The sequence below is a fragment of the Sesamum indicum genome, linkage group LG8 (genome assembly GCF_000512975.1).
Source record: "Sesamum indicum cultivar Zhongzhi No. 13 linkage group LG8, S_indicum_v1.0, whole genome shotgun sequence".
In the NCBI taxonomy this organism is placed as follows: Eukaryota; Viridiplantae; Streptophyta; class Magnoliopsida; order Lamiales; family Pedaliaceae; genus Sesamum; species Sesamum indicum.
The window spans coordinates 9,507,601-9,521,327 of record NC_026152.1 but is presented as its reverse complement, the minus strand read 5'-3'; the positions used below and the strand labels follow the sequence as shown (position 1 = coordinate 9,521,327).

At 34.3% G+C, this 13,727-nt stretch overlaps 1 protein-coding gene across 1 annotated transcript in view; it reads left to right on the top strand.

Annotated features, from left to right (window-relative positions):
* The window catches only part of LOC105168116 (two pore calcium channel protein 1A), a gene marked incomplete in the record, with an annotated part of 29,347 nt that overhangs the window by 9,988 nt on the left and 5,632 nt on the right, over positions 1-13,727 (top strand). Inside the window, 13 exon segments of the mRNA XM_011088063.2 lie at positions 1-77; positions 278-383; positions 837-914; positions 1,319-1,380; positions 5,306-5,378; positions 6,344-6,409; positions 6,484-6,630; positions 8,318-8,375; positions 10,039-10,146; positions 11,458-11,521; positions 12,331-12,499; positions 12,831-12,895; positions 13,061-13,151. Coding sequence (XP_011086365.1) covers positions 1-77; positions 278-383; positions 837-914; positions 1,319-1,380; positions 5,306-5,378; positions 6,344-6,409; positions 6,484-6,630; positions 8,318-8,375; positions 10,039-10,146; positions 11,458-11,521; positions 12,331-12,499; positions 12,831-12,895; positions 13,061-13,151 — 1,164 coding nt within the window.

The window sequence follows — 13,727 nt, the reverse complement described above, 5'->3', positions numbered from 1 at the left end:
TATGGCGCAACATTGTACCAAATGTTCATTTTATTCACCACTTCCAACAATCCAGATGTCTGGATTCCTGCATATAAGTAAGTGGTGAACTTTGAATCTTGGATGCCATTTGCTATCTTTTTCGAGAACTTTTGTGTAAATGAACGCCGACTGCGTTGCAAGTATGGTGGATCTCATGAAGCTATAATCAGTTATAAAAAAATTTCTTATATTTTTTGGTATTGTTTTAAATTTCCTTAGTGTTCCTCATGTATTAGTTGTATGCTCTTTTTTGTAGGGCCTCTCGTTGGTATTGCCTATTCTTTGTCCTGTACGTGCTGTTAGGTGTTTACTTTGTGACCAATTTGATCCTTGCCGTTGTATACGATAGCTTTAAGAGTGAGGTATCCTTTTATTGAATATTTTAGTGAATGTATTAGTAGTTAATTTATTTGAAAGCACTTGAATAAGATATCAAACAATAATGATCAATGGTATTATTTAAAACATTTATGTTATTAGATTTTGGAAACCTATAATTAGTTAATCATAAGATTAGATAATTTGACATTGTATTCGAGGAAATAAAGCATCCTAAAAGATGGTTGACTACTTTAACAAATAGAACATTTGCATGTGGATAGAGGTAGTATTTCTCTTATTGTAACTATACGCTGGAAATTATATTTAGCGACCCCTAAAAGGAGTAGTGCAGGCTCCAAATCTTAGTCCAGATCTAGAAGACGCATGCTATCGTGATTTTATTTTTCTTTTCCACAAATATCTTGATAACCTTGTAAATGTGGATCATCTGACTTCAGAAAACTTGAAAAGTACATATCCATTTTGCTTTGTAGCTAGTAAAACAAGTTGCTGAGAAGGATCGTACAAGAACCAGGATATTGAAGAAAGCATTTAACCTGATTGATAACAATGTGAGTATAGTTTTCACTCCCTTGCATCATATGTAAGTGTTGGTTATCCTTCATCTTTCCTGTGCTTTCATGAAAAGATTGTCAAACATCTGAGCTCGTTCAATTTACTTTATTAATATATGTTATATTTCATATGTTGATAGCATCCTCTGATTCACCCCTAATTCACCCAATATTTACCACATGAGTTGAAAAGTATTGGGTATTTATTTAGTTGTGACCAAAACTTTCTTAGCCATTCATAATATCTCTTACATCTTACACATGAATGCTGTTGCTATTCCGAATTGGATTTTATCTCATGTAACTGAAGGTCATAATGAATAAACGGAGGTGTATTTACAAGCTTGCTTGATTTATATTTTGAATTCTGATCCCTTTTCCATATATTTGGTAATTGGCAGAATCTTGGTTACCTTAACAAAGATCAGTGCATTCGCCTGTTCGAAGAACTGAACAAATACAGGTATAGTTTACTTTTCCATGAGAAGTTTCCCTTATGAAATGTTTTTGCCACCAGGATCATTTCAACTCAGTTTTCCTGCGATGGGAGGAGCATGAATATTTTTGTAATGCACGAAACTTAACAAGAATCAGAAAGCTGACAGAGGTTCTGATTGACAATTGACATTGTAGATATATTCATATTCCCACATTATATGTATCTAAACCTCTATATGTACCGTAGAAAAACACATCAAAAGGAGTGTTCTCCAAACAACATTAGCTCTTCTAATTGCATTTTATGTCACATTCACTTTCCTAGGTGATAGGAACAGCTAGATAGAGAAGGTATTGGCACTAGATGTACATCCTGGTCACTATAGAACAAAGTGGATGGTCAATACTTTATTATTTAAGAACTGAACTTAGTTTTTGCTTGTTTGAAATAAAATTCTCAGAAAAGATGAGAACCGAAATGGTAGCTTTAAAAATTTCTGAAGGGCATGACTCTTGCGCACTGAGGTTTCACAACAAAACGATCAGTCATTAGGAATAGGCCCTTCAGGTTTGCCAAGTTCACTAGCTTGTCCTCACTCTTTGCTTGGAACAAGGACTTTTAAACTTGTCTGAAAGTAATAGAGTTGATTTCTTAAATAAGGAACATTGCCCACCCCGGATACATTAATTCCTACAGAAAGCCATGATGTTCTTATGGTATATGTAATTTACATTACATATACCTTCGCTTTGCAGTATTCTTTGACCTCATTGCATTATATCCTTCTCAGAAGGCATGTGCTATCCCCTGGGTACTCAACTAGCTAGGGATTCATAGTCAAAATTCTTCTAGTGGAGTACTATTCAAATCAGTGATGAAGGAGCAAAATGTTTTATTGTTGAATGATGCATGCAAGCAACAAATTAGATTTCCGTGAAATAGAATGTTGGGTACAGTTTTTTCCCGGAGAAGTCTGACTTTCATCCCTTAAGTTTCAGTTATGCCACATTTGGCCTTGAAGTTGCAAACTAGAAACAAGATGGTCCTTGATACTGTTGGATTCCAAGAAACAATTAGCTGGAGGATAAACAGTCAGCAAGTGTTGTGGCAATTTGTAAGAGAAAAATTGTTATAACATATTCAAATAATGTTCCATCGCACAGATGCTGCTGCAGTCCTGCCTCCCTTCCTGGAAGCCTTACACCTAAATCCACTCCCTTTAATGCTTTAACCTACTTTATGTTGCTGCAGGATTTTCAACAGGCCAAGATCAGTATATTAAGAAACGCAAAATTTAAGGGAAATTTGAATATAATCGCTCATGCCAATTAATTAATTGTACGAAGGTCCATAGTGAATTTGTGGCTGAATCCCAACAACTCTACAAGTCTTTTCTGATCAGCCTCTCCTACTAGCAACTGGAGCTGCGTCTATATAAATTAACCCAAACAGTTAAGGACAATTAGATTGGATATCCTTTCAGGACAAAATATTGTCCTTGATCCCTTTATATTTATAATGAATTGGTGGACCTTTACTAAGGATGTGATGCACAAGACTTGTTGAGAACTTTGGAGGGAAAAATAATTCAATCATTCACATTGATTTGCTTAGAGTTAAGCCCTGAATATATATGCTGCAGAGGTGGTAAAAACATCCAGCAAATAATCAGGTAACTTATCAAAAACAAGAATGTAAAAAATATGCTGGAAAGAGGAAACTATACACTAACCTTAACAGGAAAAGGTAAAGCAAGGAAACATATCAATTGAATTTGATGTAATATTACAAGTTAAGAAAGAAATCAATCAAGACTTTCAGCACTCTCTCTCAGCTGGATTATAAATAATTAGTAAGACAATCTTGGATTTCATCTCTTCAAACTTTGTCTTAGGTAGAGCCTTCGTTAGAATGTCTGCATTGCAAGGTAGGAGATGCTGAGGTTGTGATTGCTTGTTATTTCATCTCATCACAATGAGGAAAAATGAGATGGAATGAGTTTGGTTGAGATGGGATTCTTTTTGGAATATTTGATGGATGTGATATAAAAGTGTATGACGAGAGTTGAGATATTCTTTTTTCTGGATAAGAAAATTATTGTGACAACCAAATACTACGAGACTTGATCGGAGTGACATGAGATACATCTCATAGAAAAGCACAGCTAAATGTCCCCTCTTCAATCGTCTTTTATAAAGTATTGATCTATTTCCACATGCTTCATTTTTCTATGGTTAACAGGGTTCAACCAATGCTTATAGCAGCCTGGTGATCACACCACATGTTGATAGAATCATATATTGGAAGTTTCAGTTCAATAAGTATCCGTGTCGACTATATGTTTCGCATATACCAGAGCTAGCTTGAAAGTCAGCTTCAACATTACTATGAGCAACCACCATTTTCTTCTGTGCCAAGTGACTAAGTTTCACCACATATAGGTGAAACATGGTCCATGGTAGACCCTACCTAATCCGCATCAATGGATGCTTTAGCGATCTCTATCAAATCCACATAAATGGATACTTTAGTGATCCTTTTCTTGGTCTTTTAAATAAAGACATTTCCAAGTGTTTTATTTAGATACCTCAAAATATGATATAGGAACTGACACCCCTGACGAGACACATGAAGCATCCAAACTTCAAGGTTGGGAAGAAGTCTTAGCTGCAGTTACCGTTGAAGGAAAGGAAGGCTTAGAGCACAGTCCTTTCATTGTTTTTTGAAAATTCTGGATACCCCCCCAAAAAAAAACAGGCTCTTCTTCTGTTGTATCCATAGGCCTTATGTGAATAAGTTCTTGATTCCCGTCAATAATGCAATTCATGTTTTCTTAGAGATTTTATTTCTTTGACGAACGTTGTTTGTATTTTCCTGGTTCTGGAACCCTAAAGGAATCTCCATGTACACTTTTCTATGAGATCCCCATTGAGAAAGCGATTTTTATGTCCAAGTGATGCAAGTTCCAATCTTAATTCATTGCAATGGATGAAAGTACCTTGTAGTTTTTAATTTTTGCTATAGAAGCGAAGAGTTTTTGGGTAATTGATGCAATAGGCTTGTGTGAAAATTCTTTAGCAACCAAACGGGCTTTTAGCCTTTCAACACTTTCATGTGAATTTTGCTTCCTGATGAAGATTCATCTAAGTTGTGCTTACCTGGTTGCTTCTTTTGGAGTCGAACTTGGTTCAGCTTCATAGTAAGTCCCTAGTTGCACTTGTTCATGTCCTTGAGTTTTTGCCTTCGTTAATAAACAATAAGCTCTTTGTTGTTGATAGGGATTGTGACTACGTTGATTTTCAATGACAGAAGCATCAGGACTAGGTAGAAAGTCAGGGAAGCAAGAGACTCGAATATTTGAGTTGTTAGTTTTTTATTCTTGGTCAAATTTCCGAGCTCCCATAGACTATGTCTTAAACGTTCATTCTCTCCCTGATTGTTGGTTTTGGAGTAATATGGATGATTTTGCAAAGATGTAACATCCATTGAGTGATAGAACTTCTCTATTTGAGAAGAATAACACTTATATCCTTTTCGGTATAGGGTATTATGAAGAAATATACATTTTATGGATTTGAAAGACTTGACATGCAGTTTTCAATTTAGAACTTGAGAATGCATTTGTAATGATTAAATGCAAATGTAAGGACAGGTTCCCATTAAAATAGTTTTGGCATGCGCAAGGAGATCATGAGTGCGTGGGTAACTTCTAACAAATGTTTATAGTTACTTAGCAATCCTGTTCTTTGAAGAGTGCTAGGATAAGAGTTTTGATGGACTATGCCTTCTTAGATAAGATATTCTCGTCCTCTATGTTTCGTGTGAGCATAAATAATTACTTCCGTGTAGCTATTTTTCCCAATATGTAGTTCTATTTGGGATGTAGTTTTCTTTTTACTCCATTCAATCTTTTGGACATTGAAACATCTTCTATTTCCAACATATAAAGGACATTGCCGAAGATATCACGAGAGGATTTTGAATTGATATTCTATGAGTTGGATGACAGCCATGACGTCAAGGTAGCTTCTTACTTTTATTTTCATTTGTTGGCATATTTTGTTTACATTCTCCTTCTGCCCCTTTTTGATGTCTGAAAAAATTAATTCATGATATTGACTCTTTATGGTTAATGGATTTACACAACTATTTTTAATCATATGTCATGAATATTGTTGCTTTTCATGCTATTTATCATGAATTTGTTGATTCTCATGCTATAGTTTGTACTCTTTAGCTGCTTTCCATATAGCACAATCTATTTTTCTGGTCTTCCGGAAAATGGAGAGAACTCCTTCGTAGTTATGATTTGTTAGTCTTTGAGAGCCACTGATCTTAAATGAATTAATCAGACTACATGCATTTGAAGTTGCTTTTGTAATAATGCAATCAATTTAAGGCATTCAATAACGTAAAAAGGAAGTTTACTATTGTCTTCAGCATTTAACTTGTTCTTTCAATTGGCTTCTTCTATATATTGAAGAATTTATGAATTATCGCATGTTCTTCAAAAGATTTGTCTGCTTGTTGTCTATATTGAGGTTACAAGTGCCAATTTAATGGAAGTAATAGGAAAAAGGTACATATTTGGAATGTGAAAGTTAAAAATACTCACTAAAAATGGAAATGAAACTTGGCATTTCTAGGATGTTGTTAGAGCTATCATCATCCTGGTTCAATCAATTATGACCATTGAAGTGACTAAATTAGATCGTGCGTCCAAGTGCGACTTCTCATATTTTTTTTTTCTGAGAAGTGACTAAATGATATATTAGCAAAGATGTATTTGAAAGTGTTGGCTCTGTGAGATGCACAATTTTGAACACTCATTGCCCTATGGTGAAAGGTGTGAATTTCCAATAATTTGAACACTAGAGCTAGTAGCTTATATTTTTATCGCACAATGTAAAACTCAAAACATTTGTTCTAATCAAATGTTGATTTTTTTTTTTTTTGCATTATTGCTATTGCTGCTTTTTTTATGCAGATTAATTTGGACGAATTTACTGATCTGTCCCATGCCATTGGACTCAGATTTCAGAAAGAGGATTCCGTAAGTCCTCTTTCTATGCACCAGAAAACAAAGATTTTTGATCTACATCCTACTTACTATGCTTGTCTTTGTAGGAACCTATTTTTGAAAGCTGCTGTCCAACATTCTATCACTCATATGTATCTGAGAAGCTGAAAGAATTTGTTCGAAGCCCCAAATTTGGTTACGTTGTAGCTTTCATTCTCATCATGAATTTTGTTGCTGTCGTTATTGAGACAACGGTATGAGTGTTAATCTAATAGTTCTGAATCGTACTTCCCCAAGTATGGACTTTTATGTATGTTAACAATTAATGGTGTCACAAGCAGGGTCCAAACCAGGACCAGGATCAGGAATTTGTGACCACCCATTGAAGCTAACAGGAACATCTCACCAAACGCTTTAGAACTCAAGTTCTCACTTAATAATAATACCAAAAATTGAACTCAAGCAAGCATTAGTATTGAAAATCTAAACCTATATTGCCATATGATAATAACTCCAGCATGATTGAATTACCAAATAGCTTCCTCGTACTTGCCACCTTGACCTTGAATATTAAGAGTAGTTTAAATCAAATTTTGTTTAGAAAAATAAACAACTCCCACTTGTTGATTTGGAACAAGATTCTTGATACTACTGGCAAGACAATGCACTTAACTGTCTCTACCAACATCTTATTATGATGCGAGTCTATTAGCACAAGTGGGGGAGTGACTATTGTCTAACTCCTACACTCCCACAGCTTTGTTAGCATGTACCACATGTAGTGTTAGTAGGTTGTCATCACTTAGGATGCTTTTCTTTCTAAGCAATCAAATGAGATATCCCTTGTTATTGGTGGCTAAAGAATTTTATTGATACCAGGCAGTGGCTGTGGTTAATGTATAACATTTTAATTGGAGCTATTCAGAGTAGCTCAAATGAGATATGATGTTCTAGAATTTGTGGTAATCCAAGTTTATTAGCTTATTCATTCTTTGATAATTTTAGTCCATAGCTATTTGAATTGAAACCTTAGAATATTTGTTGACCGAGATCCATCAGAAAACTCTTGTACCAACTACGTAAAAGGAGAGAATGATTAATCCAATTTAATAGAAAATTCTAGTGCACAACTTATAAACTAATTAAGTTTTGCTTCTACAATCGATTTGGCTAGTATAATTAACCTAGTTGGATTAGGAAACAATGTCCATGGTTAAGTTTTTGTGGATTTTGGTCTTGTTTGAGGATGCTATATATACTTGTAAGCATTGATTCATGAATCAAATGGAACTTCAAATGTCTAATCAAGTCATACATAGGCGTTCCTGGTGGAACAGTTTGAGCAATAGGAGCCATGTTGTCTCCACAAGGAGAAAGTGGTAAAACATTTTTTTACCTTCATCTACATGACGTACTTCTAGTGAACCATTGGCACATGTTGCTGGATACTTGGTCCCAAAACTAGTTAGGCAAATATGCTGCTCAACCTAGATAAATTTGCTTATGCAATGCATAAACCTTTGATTTTTCACCAAGGGAACTTGATTATTTCATCGAGAGCTTCCTGTAAAGTTTCATCAACCTGGAACGGAGTTCCAGATCAAGTATTTAAAGTTGTAAACCAGCTTCAGTATTTTATATAGAATAACTATTACGTTCCATCATATGGGTTGACAGGTGCATGAGAAATTTCATTTTTAGGAAATAATATGTCCATCCCTTTATGGATTGTGTATCGATACTTGGGAGTGTCCGTTGATCGGCCCTCCACCACCACTACGACCACATAAACAAACTCAAAATAAAAAGAATAAAGAGAGAAAGAATGATAGAGAAAATAAGAGAACAGTCCAAAAAGCTTCAATTAATACCTTTACATCTATCAACATCACATATTTTATAATTACTGATATTTTATTTTTATTCTCTGTTGCCCTGCAGCTTGATATAGAGAATAATTCTGCTCAAGAGGCTTGGCAAAAAGTGGAGTTTGTATTTGGTCAGACTTCACAATCTCCTACTATTTCTTAATGTCATAATTGAATTTAATTTTGCTTATTCTGATTATGGTTGTTATAAAAGATGCAGTAACCCCTTAGGATTTTGGTACCCCATATACCCATGCTCATAACACACACGTTGTTCAAACTATAAACTCGTAATGGGACATCATAACGCAAACTATATCATTGCTCTATTACATAGCAAAAGATCTCGCTTCTTATGACATTGTCCTCTTTATTAGGTGGTTTCTTATATTCAAAAGTCTTTTTCCAGATTAAAACAGGCAGACTGCTACCAAAATGATCATTTTGCACATGCTGGTCAATAGCATGCGACTCAATAGATGTGTTAGTATCCAAGAACAGGAAGTACTTTCCACAAATTTGGCTTCAGACATACAATTATAAACTAAAGTTTCTTCATCAGTGAACTTAATCAAAGCAGAGTGTCAGCCTGCTATGAAGCCTTAATGTTAATTGCGAAGCATAATCTGATTGAATATTTCACAGGCACAGGGACAAGTGGTGTTATTTCTTAAAATGTCCATTAGTGTTGATCACCTGCCATTCACATTATTGCCAAATTCTGTACTTCAAGAAAAGGACAAAATGAGATGTAGAGAAGGATAAAACCAGTGCAAGTTTGATGTTTGAAGGTTTATAAACATTGCATTTCATGTATTAAATTTGTTTTGATCCATTAAGATTTTTATCTTTGATGAAGATAATGAATATCGATAAAGTATGTAATATTAATTTAAAAAGATGAAGTTCACTAGATGTTGGGCTATGGTTGACTGTATTTACTGCTCCCTCATCAAGATGATATTTAGTATGTACAATAATAGCAGAGCATATGGCATCAATCTCCAACCATAATGTTGGACATAAAAATGTGCTTGGTTTTAAGGTGACCATGATGACAGACCTTATTGTAGAGAAGAGATATATGCTTCCATTGTCTTTTCCACTAAATGTCCTACCTTGGTCAGATTCTAATTTCATGTTGATGTAAAAGTAGGTTATTTTTTTTTCAACTTTTAATAATTTCGAATATGAGTTAGATTATTGAAATAGATACCTGGATTTCTCACCATGAGTTATTATCCAAAAACTTTATTTTTTATTTTCCGTTCTCGGGTGTGCTTCATTACTTCTACAATTGTAGTTGTGAGCCTATTGAATAATGATAGAATATATAAAATCATTCTTTTCACATACTCAATGAAAAATGAAGTTCACGTAATGTGCTAATGTTGATTGCATTTCTTTCCTCCAGATGGTGTCTAGTATGCAAGATAACAAAGCACCCTAATGCCTCAATTTTTGTACTTATTGTCAGACATAAGAACCTGCATTTTAAAGTGATCATAATGCTTCATCTATCTCTATTAGCAATAAGATATATACCTCTATTTCTTTGTAATGTATCCCTTGATTAGGTTATAATTAATTTTTCATTTGATATTAATAAAAGAGTAAGTTAATTTTTTATGCTAATTTCGAATATAAGTTGGACTATTGACGTAGAGGATTATCTCTCCATGAGTTTATGCTCAATGCTTAATTTTTTCTTTGTCATTCTTTGAGATTATTAAAATCTCAATAATTTTAAACTTTGTCGTCTCTGAAATCTATAAACGGCATTTCATTCCACAGGATGGCTCTATGTTCTGGAAATGGCATTAAAAGTGTATGCTTATGGGTTCGTGAACTATTGGAGGGACGGACAAAATCGCTTTGACTTTATAATCACTTGGGTAATTGGTAAGTAAAATGACTAACTTGATTATCTTTGTGAACTCCTCTTAGTACGTTTTAACAGGAATATTAGCAATCACAGTGAATGTCTTTTAGGACCCGTTTGTTTGGCAGGAAAGGAATATGATATCTGGAATTAAATTACAGGGAATTTGATTGCTAGAAATCTTATTCCATTACAAATGTTTCGATTCTACTAGTGATTTAATAGGAAATTAATCAAAATCTTTGGTTTGCTACATATGACAAAGGAATGGAAATTATAGTTAGATGACTTCACTAAGATGTCTGCAGTACTTATAGTTTTATATGTATACATATTTATACACAAATATAACACATATTTATATATATGCATCTTTTTATGGAAATATATATTATTTTACTATTAATAAAATAAAATATTGTTAAATATATTAGGTGAAATATATTTTTATTTGCAGATTCCCATGGGAAACGAAAGGAAATGGCATCATAATGTCAAGATTTGAGATTCTCAGATTTTCTATGCATATTCCCAATTTTTGGGATTCTTTCCTTTCCCGATTTTGGAATTATCTAACCAAACTGATACCGGCAATTAAATTCCCAAGAAAAAACTGACATTCCCTGTCAAACAAACAGGGCCTTATTGATAATCACAGGCAGTGGCAGCATAATAGTTTACACTAAAAGCAATTAAACAAATGCAAGAATTTGTATCATAGAGTTGCCAACTATAGAGAGGATCAGGCAGTGCAACTATAATTAGGTCAGCAGTTTCCAGACTTCCATAAAATTTAACCTTTGCATGGTGTTGATATCATTGAGGCATGCATTATGCTTATCACTAATGTAGCTGTTTATGGCTTCCCTCGTGTACTGTTAGGCAAATGTGAAAAGTATTATGAAAGAAAAAGAATAACATGGTAAAGAACTTGATGGGTATAGGACAAAAAATGTGAAGGAAAGGAACAAATAAAATGTTGTGCAAATAAAATAATTTTATTTCCTTCAGTATATTTCATAAACCAGAATGCAACAATAAATACTTTTCATGCACATACTCAGATTTCAAATTTCTATGGCCGAAAGCTGCTTGCCTTTATAGAGGGAGCACTCAGTTGCTCACATATAAGTGCTTCTGGAAGAAAAATGTGGAAGTCATTAATAAGATGAAATAGACCAACAGGTTTGCAATTGTTAGTTGGATCTTTCTAGCATCCAACTGAGTTTATTTGGCAGAATAATTTTCCTACACAATTTTAGCTGAAACTTAAGTGTTGTTTCTTATATTGGAAAACCTTAATGCAGAATAGCGTCTTCTGTTCATTGCAGTTATTGGCGAAACAACAACTTTTCTTTCCCCCCGTGGGTTGACTTTCCTCTCCAATGGAGAATGGTGAGAATACTTCATGTATGATTCCCAGTGCATGTTTTAATGGCATTAATTGTTTTTTCCAGATCTTTTTTTTTCATTCTGATAAATTAGAAAAGAATTGGTTTAGGGACCCTTAGATGTGATAAGGCACATAAATACAAAGTCAAATTTTTGGCAATCTAGCATCAAATGCATTATTGACTTCTTTCCTTTTAGAAAATTCCCGAAACTTGGAATTGATACTCATAATCTTCACTTGTCTCCACTGATAATTTAGCATTGTTCACATTGAGTTCCATAGTGCTTGAGAGAGCGCGAGTGAGGGAGGCACGCTTTGCAGATCAAGCCATATAGAATTTATCTTTAGCCATGTCTTATAGCGAGTTAATAGTCATCCTCTGTGAAACCTAGATGTGATGCGCTGCTTCAGATAGTATACATATATATATATATATATATATATATAGAGAGAGAGAGAGAGATATATATATATATATATATATATATATATATAGAGAGAGAGAGAGAGAGAAAGAGAGGCGAACACTTTACAGATCAAGCCATACAGAAGTTCTCTTTAGCTCATGTCTTATAGCGAGTTAGTAGTCAGCCTCTGTGAAACCTAGATGGGAGGCGCTGCTTCAGATAGTATATTCCTAAAAAAAGGGACCTGAAGATTCTTTTATGTAACTATTAGATGCTTTTGTTTGGGTTATCCATAAAATTAACTAGCTGATAAACAGGTTTAAAAATATGAGGTCCAGTTTTTCTTGTTCATGTGATAAGTTAGGCTCTTGATAATTGTCTAAATGCATGATTTTTTCCTGCAGGATTCGGTACCTCCTAATAGCAAGAATGTTGAGATTGATTAGACTTTTGATGCATGTTCAACAATATCGTGCCTTTGTTGCGACATTTTTGACCCTGATACCAAGTCTAATGCCATATCTCGGGACCATATTTTGTGTCATGTGCATCTATTGCTCGCTCGGCGTACAGGTAATTGATTGCTTTCTGCATTTGCACTGACCTGTTTTTATTATTTCATCCCTATTCTCTTTAGCTTGATATAGCTTGAGTTGTTACTAACGGTTTGATCATAAAACAAGATAATAATTTACATCTTCTCTTGATAATATAACCTATGCTCACTTTTGGATTCACATCTATATGGTGAATTTGTTCTGCCAGCCAACTGTAGATGCTTAATAGAACATGAGGACATGATGTTTAATTGCCAGAAGTGCCCTTAACAAACTTTGTTTGTTCTTTTCCTTATTTTGGTTTCTTGTAAATTATAAAATCATGTTGTTTCCTTTGAGCATTGTAGATTTTTGGTGGGATAGTTAATGCTGGAAACCCAAATCTCACTGGAACTGATCTCAGCGATGATGAGTATCCTTTGGACACCTTTTAGTATATATTATACTTTATTTGAGCTGTAATGATGTTACTCTACATGTCAGTTAAGGTAGTGTTTCTGTAGGCCTCTAATTCACATTTAAAGTTCTTTTTCCCCCCTGTAATCGGCTTCTTACCAAATTCCCTTGACAAATTAAGCTACTTACTCTTCAACTTCAATGACTACCCCAATGGGATGGTAACACTTTTCAACTTGCTAGTGATGGGAAATTGGCAAGTGTGGATGCAGGTAAGATGGATAAAATTATTTGCCTGTTCCTGTAATCATGTTATGCATGTATTAATACAATGAGAATTTTTGTATTTCCTATGTTTTCCAGTTGAACAGAATCAACTTCCATTATATCTGCCATTGCAGTTAGTATGTTGGCATTTAATTGTACGTAAAACAATCACTTTATAGCTGTTCTTTCTGAGGACAGGGGTTCAATGTCCAATGCATCAACCTGTTGTCTCATTAAACCAGTGTTAGTTCAGACTGAGTGCTATTAGGCTATTAGCGAGCGCGTATTAGTCAAGCAATACACTTCATGTTATCCCTATGTTTGATATTATGCTTTCCCCTTCCAAGATTTTCTTATCCTCTCACTTTACTGTTTGCGCAGCATGGTGTATTCATAGATCTAATGTTTTGGAATAAGTTTGTCAAGACATCATTATGAGACTCCGATCTTTTGGGTTTGAGAACTCTTTCTTGATTGTTTCTTGTGGGCCAGGGAGTTTTTAACATTAGATATTGGCAATATAGTTTGAGATATATTTCTTACTCTAATTGGTATTGCACCATGAGATAAGAGTAAGGATT